Here is an 8,856-nt window from a genome sequence, read left to right on the forward strand (position 1 = left end):
TTAGATGTTTTGCCTGCACCGGGCTGCGTGCCCTGAGGTGCGGTTTTACTTAATTACTTCATATTTACGTGTAAATTTTATTATTAATTTCATTACATCTTATTAGAGAATGTTTCGTACATATAGCAACACCTTTATGGATCTATAGTTATATCTAACTTTACACGTGAGTATATATACCCCTATATCTATATATATATATGAAGTCTGTGTAAATGAAATATATATTTATACATATTTCTACACAGCTTTCTATATTAATATGTAGAAACATAGGTAGCACTGCTGACTGCACCGACACCAGGAGCCCCGAGGCCAGTCCTCCTCCATCATGTTTTGGGGTAAAACTGCTGTGATGTGCCTCATTTTGCACCTTCAGGGGCTCAACACGCAGCTTCAGTGGTTGAACGGGGATAGCTGAAATGAAAAGGCCTGGAGAAGCGGTGTGGTTAGCAAAGTCCTACAGTCCAAAATAAGGAGTTAATGCAGAGTTTCCTGATGTTTTTCTGCATGTTTCTGCCTTATTCAGCAACAGAAACCACTGCAGGATGGGGGCTGGTAGTTATTTAGTTGTTTATGCTGGTGTTTTGGTGCAGCAGTTCAAATACGTTGGAACTGAACCCTCAGTTGTGGTGGTGGTGATGGCCTTGTGCTGGGGAGAGGAGATGGGTGGCACCAAGCTCCCTACCTTCCTTATTGCCACACTTCTGGATAAGCAAAGGGCTGAGAGATGCATTTACTGGGATCGATGGGCATGTACTTTTCAGGAAGAATGTGGGATAAGCAGGTTAGGTGGATCATCCCTCTGCATTTTCTTCTTCCTGTCTCTCAGCACTTGGGCTGCCGTCACACCCATGGACAGCTAGCTGGGACCTTGGGCTGGGAGGCCAGAGCGCAGGTGTTGTACTGAGGTTTTTAGAGTTGGATATACAAGCACTTGGAGGCAGTTGAAACAATTTTTGGAGTTCTTGACTTTTCTCTGTGCAGCTGTTCACAGGCCAGCTGGCGTGAGGTGGCTGCTGAGACATGGGATTTGGCGGCTTGGGCCATGTGTCGGTGAGGGCAGCTGCAGGATCCGAATCCTCCGCATTGCAGTTGGAACAGCAATGCACACGGCTTTGCTGTACTTTCGTTCTCCACATCCCGGGCTGTTTTCACTTCCAGTGGAATATGGAAACACCCAAGCACGCCTTCAACTGCCCGGCTGCACAATCCCACCCCAGCCATGCTTTGCTGCACTGTTGGCAGTGAAGCCTGTCCCTGAAACAGGCTAAGTAGATTAAGGAATCTTCTCTAGGTGCCACAGAGAGATTTTCGTACTCATCTCACTGACAAAAGTACAGTTCAGTCAGTTTAAACATACACATCCTCCTCTGTCTGCTCTGACACCTCTCCTGCGACTGAAACATGCACAAAAGATTGTTTCATTCAGGTTAATTAAATAAAATCGATTTTAATCCCCAGTTTAATATTGCAAATAGTATCAATAATAATCTTAGGCAAACCTCCTCCCCGGGCTTTTAAAAAGGAGAGAGCTTAAATAATGCATATAGACTTGTAAAGTGCATTAAAGTAGCAGCCTGGAGAGAAGAACAAAAGAACCACTGAGGTCTGGGACCACATGGCCTGGTAAGGCTGTGTAGGATCACCTACAATCCCTGGCATGTCTGCCTCCCGCTCATAGCCCTGCAGTGTCACCTAATAGATCCTTCACGGCTCCAGTGCAGAGATTGAATCTCCCACCGCAAGCTCCCGAGGCTCTCAGCTTGTCTCATACTCAGCCGTGATGAGGTCCGGCTCGGTCATTAATTCCTGGTGGCAGGTTGTGCTCGCTTCTCAGCTCCATGTGAGCAAGAGAGCTAAAAGCTCTTTGAACTCTTGGGCTCATATCTAGAGTATCTTCACTTTGGTCTATACTATGTGGTAGCCACACATTCTCTTCCCAGCTCTGTATCAGTGTTTTATATAATGAACCTGTTATCGCTTGTTTAATTGCTTTGTGGAGGGTCCAGGAAAGGCACTTCTTTCACATAATCCTTACATGTATTTTCTCATTTCAGAAAAGCTGTCATTTCTCATCAATAGCTTTTGCTGTGACCCCTGATTCCTCCATGCAGGGTCTCACAGCTTACTTCCAATGCCCACAGCAGGTTCAGAAGGAGGTGTTTGAACCCCTGAGCGTCTTCGCTACTAAACTGAACCTTCCCTGAACATGCTATGGGATTGTTGGTGGTGTGTGAGTCACAGAAAGGGAATTTGAAGGAGCTGGGAGCTGCCACTGATGATGATGACAAGAAGTGCTGCTGGTAGTAATCCTGAGTGTCATCATTGCTGCCAGCATCGGCACCTTCATGCTTGTCACCACCATCACCTATGGGGTGTCTGCCATCATGGTTATCAGCGGTTACTTCCTCCATTGGCCCTGGTGGTACTCACTAACATCCCCATGCAGATGGCAGCGCCCATACGGACGCCCTCCTCTTGAGTCTTGGCTGTAGGCAGCCTCATTGCTGCAGCTGGCAGGGCAGCCAGAGCCACCTCTCTTGGTGCTACCCCACTTACTTACAACGGTGGTATCCGATGACAGCAGTTTCACGTGGCCCAGAAGCTGATCCCTTTCAAGGAAAATCCTGGTCAGGAAGATTTGTTAAATGGGGTAGAAGGAGCAGGATGGATTTGGGGGAGGCATTCAGAGAACCTGTTTCACCCTCCTGGTATCACCAGAGAGGTGGTCTGCACTCCTGGAGATGGGCTCTGCTCCCTCCCCTCCTGCGTGGTGTGTGGCAGGGAAGGGTGAGTACGCCTTTAGGGCAGCCACTGGTGTGTTCTCGGGAAAGCCCCACTTGTTTGAAAATGTCTCAGCCATCGTCTCTGGGCAGCAAGTTGTTCCTGTAACTGCTCCAGTGTAACTTAGCGTCATGGCAAGCTTGACCATGTTGTGGTTCAGAGGCTGCTCTGCTCATGGCAGCCCTCCAGCAGCTACTCCACCCACAAGACATTCCCTCTGTGCAACTGTCACTGCTCCAGGTTCAGCAAAACCAGACAGGATCACTGTTTAGAAGTTGTCAAGAAATGCCGTGGTTTGGTAAGAGCTAATAAAAAAATCTTGTCATCATGGAGGCAGGCATGTCACCATAGACCTATGCAGGCTCCTTCAGAGGCTTGGTTGCTCTCTTTGGGAAGCATCCCGTTCCACCCCTCTGAAGAGCCAGCCAAGAGGAACACCAGTGTCTACAAGACACTGCCAGAGCCAGTGAAGGAGACGAGCATTCCTGGGTCGCTGTTTGTGCCAAGTTGATGGAGGAGCTTCTGCAGAAATTCTGGAAAAGAGCTTTGGAGAGGACCTCCAGGAAAGCTCCTGCTACCTACAATCTCTACCTGCAGAGGTTTTCCCCTATGATCACACCAGCACTAGCACTGTTTCACTGGAGAGCTGTATGGACACCACGGCAAGTGCTCCTGAAGCCACCTTGGGACATCACATAGCTCCAGTGATCTGACCAGGATGAGGGATCTCACAACAGCCAAGACCCATCTAACCCAACAAATACGAATTCTCAAGACAGCCATCTACAGTAAAAGGAAATCAAACCGGGCCACTTCAATAAACAATAGCTTAAAATTACATCCCTATCATGTCAAACTAACTAAAACATAGAAGGCATTAAATTAAGAACTTGCAAGTTATTTATATAGCAAATTGCTATATTATTAAAAGCTAGTCTCATCCGAGCAGCTTGCTGTCCTCATAGCCAATTGCATAGAACAAGTATTTAATTTACTGTGTGGATTAAAAATTAAGAGTGAAGAGGCAAAGGCCACCAGATACGTGGAAGACTTCTTTCTTCAGACTCTTCTTCACTCCTGTGCAGGAGCTCTGTCGGTATTTCTTTCCTTTGTTTTATACGCTGTCATTATACCAAGATAGAAATGGCACAGCAGCATCGCTCTGCTGTTGCAGTCTGGATTTTAGTGCTTTGTCGTGTCGACAGAGCTAGGCCCCGGTTGCAGCTGAAATGCCAAAATAAGGAGCATCTGTAATTTCCACTGCTCACAGTGCTCTGTAGAGACTGTTATTATCAGTTCCTTTTGTCAATAATACACATCGTATGAATACATTTACATGGGAATTGGGATCCTGCTGATGTACATATAATCAAAGTAAAATATTACGCTTCTTTATGCAGAGTGTGCGATGCTGTGAGATTCACAGGAAGGAGCCTGAAGGGATCAGGGTGACGTGTCCCTCCCTTATAAAGAGACCAAAAACCATGCAGAAAGGGCAGAACATCAGACTCAAGGTGGGTCAGAAAGCTCCCTCTTGCCTGCCTTCCTTTTCCAGAAGAAAAACCCCCACAGAATTAGTGAAGCAGAGCAAAGGGAGCCAAAACACAGCAGGAGCTGTAGTGAACCGACTGCAGTCAACTTACTGCAAGGGGGGTGTGAATAAAATAACAAGTATTGGGGAAGAAAGAAAAGGGAAAAAAGTAGAGAAATCCTTCAAAAGGGTTTATTGATCATTGCAGAGACAGGTGGATTACAGCATCAGCACTACAGCCACACATAACACTCTAGATTTTGAAGTCACAACCAAGTGGCAAATCTGGTGGTTTTTAAAATTACATTTTAAAAAGCATCTGGAGAAGAGCACAGGGAGGTACAAGGAGGTAAAGGGAGTTTAACCATCACTGTTTTCTCCACCCAGATCTGCCAAGGACAATGCCACTTTGCAGGGTAAATGTCCCTCGCAGCCCAGTTGTTTTAGCTCTCAATCCTGCTCCTTCCTCACATCCCCCATTAGGAGGTCAGTGTCATGGAAGAACAAAGATTAAGTGAAGATTAAGAACATTTAAGTGAAGATTAAAGATTAAGAACAAAGAGTAAGTGGAAAGTCCTGACTAGAAAACACCTGTTCGTGGCAAGGAGCTGCTGTAATAGCTCCCAGAACAGCATTTTCACTCTGTCCAGCAGCAGGAGTTACGTATAATCCCCAAAATTGATCCTGAGTGGAGCAGAATGGCTCACGTCTACACTGCTCAGGTCTCTGGAGCAGACTGGGCTGCTCTTGCTGCTTCAAAATCATCTCTCGGTGCTAACCTTTTGGCTGTTCCCCAGCTGGGCAAAGTACTGAAGTCCATCCATAGGTCTCACTGCTACTGCAGTAAGGTGGACTTGGTGTTGTTTGGACTGCTGCTGTTTGCATTAGCTGTATCTGTGCTAATCGAGTTTGACTTTTTGGTGTTAATATTTTTCAGGGTTTTTTTCAACAGATAATAGACAAAGGAAAAAATGAAAAAACAAAGGTGGAAGTTCCTTAAATTCCTGATTTCAAATGCATTTGAATATTTTTAATAAATCCACCAACATAGTTTCTTTTCAGGATTGATGGAATGAAAGTCACCTGATATATTTGATATGTTTTCATCAGTATTTTTCTGTTTCTGATCAGCTGTCATTCCAAATTAGCAGATTACATGCTAATGGAATTTGTACACACTGGGCACAGTACAAATGCAATAGCTCTTGTAAAACATATAAAAAATGAAAGGTTTTTATCCTGTGCTGTTTAAGGCTGCTGAGCAAGAATGATGAACTGCCTATGATCAGCTTTGAATGACTAACAGATATGATATGTAATTCAAGTAAAGGAAAAATCCACTCCCATGAGTTATGCAAGATGAGGAAAAATGATTATTTTGACAAATAGATCTTTATGATGTAAAAGGCAAATAGCGATGCTCACTCGGGGGTTGCTAATTCTTTGGCATTTGCTTACTGAATTGCAGCCTATGAAAAAATCCGCATTTCTGAAAGTTATGAAAAGATGTTTTTTTTCAGCGGCACAGTTTGATTCCAACATGTCTGCAGCTGCAGAGCCAACCTGACAGCTCCCCGCTCCCCCTCCGCCTCTTCTTGCCCCTGCACCGCCCTGTACAGCACGCCAACATGCTTACTAGAGCATACAGAAACCACATTAGGGAGCAAGCCAGCTCAAAAATTATTAGTGAACGGGAGTTAGACAGCTCTGCTGCCAAGGGTGACGGTCCAGTTTCTCCAACAGCTTTTCAGTGGCAGCACGGGTGTGAGCTCCCACCACCACCTCGCTGCACCCCTTCTTCCTGGCTGTGTGCTACCCAGAACTGTGCCAGACCAAGCACTTGTGCGGCTCTTCACTGGAAAGGGATCAGAGAACTGACCCTGCTAAGAATAATAACCTTTTTCCCTGAGCACTGGCTCATCTTGCTGCTGAAAGAGCAGATGGAAATGAGCACAGAGGGGACAGTCACTGCTTGAACCACAGTCATGTCTAACCATGATCTGAAACCAGAGTGCACGACCTGAGCTGTTTGTAGATTTTGAGGGATCTCTTCTGAGGAATGAGTCGCACCTGAAGATGATGTAGCATGTGTGAGACTGCTACTTTAACTGCACAAGTGGCTTTTATAAAATCTGTCAGGAATATGGCTGTGGAGAACATGGTCAGGAGTCCCACGAATGCATATTCACGTTGTAGAAATGCAAGCCGGAAATGGCCCAAGCAAACCAGAAAACATGTCTTAAATCCAATTGCACTCCCTGTGCAAAGGAAAAGGAAGGGCTGCATCTCTGGGTGCCTCTGGGAGCAGGGAGATAATCTCCTTGGGATCATCTCACACATCTGCGTCACTGTTGCAGAGGCCGAGAACGGTGGGCTCAGATGTTTGCTGAAAGGTAGGTTTGCTTTGGTAGCTCTTGGTTGACCAAGTTTAAATATGAATAGAAAGCCTCAGAGCGCTCTCTGATCGGCTGTCCTTTTTCCTTTGTGCCCTGTTCTGCTGAGAGCATTTTCAGGAGCATCGGGGTGTCTGCCGCCACTGGGACAGGGGAGCTGCGAGAGGCCCTCACCCCTAGCAAACTCCAGCTGATTTATCCCTGGTGGTGTCTCCTCGGTCACACTGGTGAAGAGGAAAAGAGCTTGAGGAGGAGTGGGCAGACCCCGCGGGTCAATGCCTGGTTCTGCAGCGGGTGTTGTGGGCAGAAATTTGTGGGCAGAAATTTGGCTTTTACAGTCACAGGACCCTCTCTGAGGGTCAAGGTCTGCCTGGCTTTATAAATACAGACCAAGGGCTGGAAAACAAATGGCCAGTAAAATTTCTGCAACAAAAGCAAACCAAAGGAGATTCCCAGTAGAGTTCAGGTGCTTTCAGTCAAAACTCTCTGCCGCATATTTTGGGTGAGTGTTAATGGTTTCTAAAGACAACCCAGAACTTCGATGTCATGCTCCTGAACATTAGACAGCTTTGACAGCTCATGTCAGATGTCTCTCCCTGCCCCTTCAGTACAGGATGTTCCTTCTCCCCCTTCTGTTACAAGCAGCATATAGGGAAAACTGATTTTTCTGAGCTTGAGTTCTCAGTGATTCAATAAACACAGTGGTGCTTTCTGTGATTACAACCTTCCACCCTTGCTTAGGACTTTGTACAATGCGTGTATCACTAACTGTGCTATAACACCAGCAAAACATTGAGATGAAACCATTGAAAAGTGGCATTAAAAAAAGCTGCAGTATCTTTAAATCAGCAAAAGCTGCAAAAATACTGTTCATCTTCCTCATTGGTTGATAAATTCATATTTGTGTTCTGGGACTAGGAGAGAGAAGGAAGGGAGCCAAGCAGCCTCCAGCTTGTCTCTTCTCATGAGTGTCAAAGCTAATAGAAACGGAGCTGGAGTCCCTCCTGGGCATTTCAGGAGTCATCACCCGGAAATCTGCAGTGCCAGAGCAGCTCGCCACACAGCAGAGCTCGCCGACATTTAAAGCTGTCAGTCAAATTGCTGTCTTCACTTTGCAGTTTGCTGCCAGCCTGCTGTCTGGCATTTTCAGTTTTACTGCTCGAGCATGCTGCTGCCACCTTTTAAATCTGTGTGGCAAATGGCGCTGGGAATAACCTCGGCAGCAAAAAATCCAGCTAAAAGAGGTACTGAGCTGTTCAGCTCTCTGCCTCGCTGCTCGTTTAACAGCACAAATGCAGGGGTGTGCAGAGCATTATCCCAACTCTCACTATACAGAAAATGCATTTAAGTGAAGAAAAATAATTGCTGCTGGTGTGTCGGATGGTTATGGGAGCAGTTGTGGAGTGGGATTGCATCCTTCAGCAGCAGTGTGCAGGGTAACTGCTGCACTGGGATGTACCGACTGGGTGTGGTGACTTCTTCTGTCTCCAGACATCAGTCCTCATGCAGTGCCGTGGTTTCAAAAGCGTTGAGTAAGTCGGTATTTTACTTAAACTGAAGGGATGTATTTCACGTCATGGCGGTCCACTCCATTTGGGTGTCCTTGCTTACTACCTGCACAGACGGAGCTGCATTGACCCTTTAGGAATGATGGTGTTTTACTCGTGCTGCTTGGCTTGCCAGGGTGAAATAAAACAACTACATGTGACAATAGTCGGTCACAGCCGGAGTGCCTGTGATGGAGAAAAAGGTTTTTGTGTCGCTCTCCGCAGACGCAGTGGTACGTGTCTTACAAAGAAACAATTCAGGGACTGAGCAAAAATGACTATTCGGTGATGCTATGCTGCCCTCACGTGGGTATTTTAGAAATATCCCAATCTTCAATCCCAACCTGCACTAAACGCGTTAAAACTCTTGGGCATCTCCTCCAAGAAAGCCTCCTGCAATCACAGTGATTTTTTTTTAAACCGTTTCCACAGCCCCCGCGGCCTGTGGAGGGTGAGGCCGGGGGGAAAGAGGAGATTCTGGCCTTGGCCGCAGCCTCCCCCGGCCGGGCGGGCAGAACCATCACCGCCCGCACTGGAGCTGGCTCTGAAGGGCCCACTCGTCTGGCTGTGACCCCCGGGACCGAGCAGCTCCCGCGCC

The 8,856-nt window shown here is 46.7% G+C and overlaps 1 protein-coding gene across 1 annotated transcript in view; it reads right to left on the reverse strand.

Annotated features, from left to right (window-relative positions):
- Nucleotides 1-8,289, reverse strand: part of CUNH21orf2 (chromosome unknown C21orf2 homolog) — a 14,524-nt gene extending 6,235 nt beyond the window's left edge. The window contains exon 1 of the mRNA XM_009285003.1: nucleotides 8,285-8,289. Within this exon, the coding sequence (XP_009283278.1) occupies nucleotides 8,285-8,289 (5 nt within the window). The remainder of the gene's footprint in view (nucleotides 1-8,284) is intronic.
- Nucleotides 8,290-8,856: the final 567 nt, after the last annotated feature.

The sequence above is a fragment of the Aptenodytes forsteri genome, unplaced genomic scaffold, assembly GCF_000699145.1.
Source record: "Aptenodytes forsteri isolate BGI_AS27 unplaced genomic scaffold, ASM69914v1 Scaffold679, whole genome shotgun sequence".
NCBI classification, from domain to species: Eukaryota; Metazoa; Chordata; class Aves; order Sphenisciformes; family Spheniscidae; genus Aptenodytes; species Aptenodytes forsteri.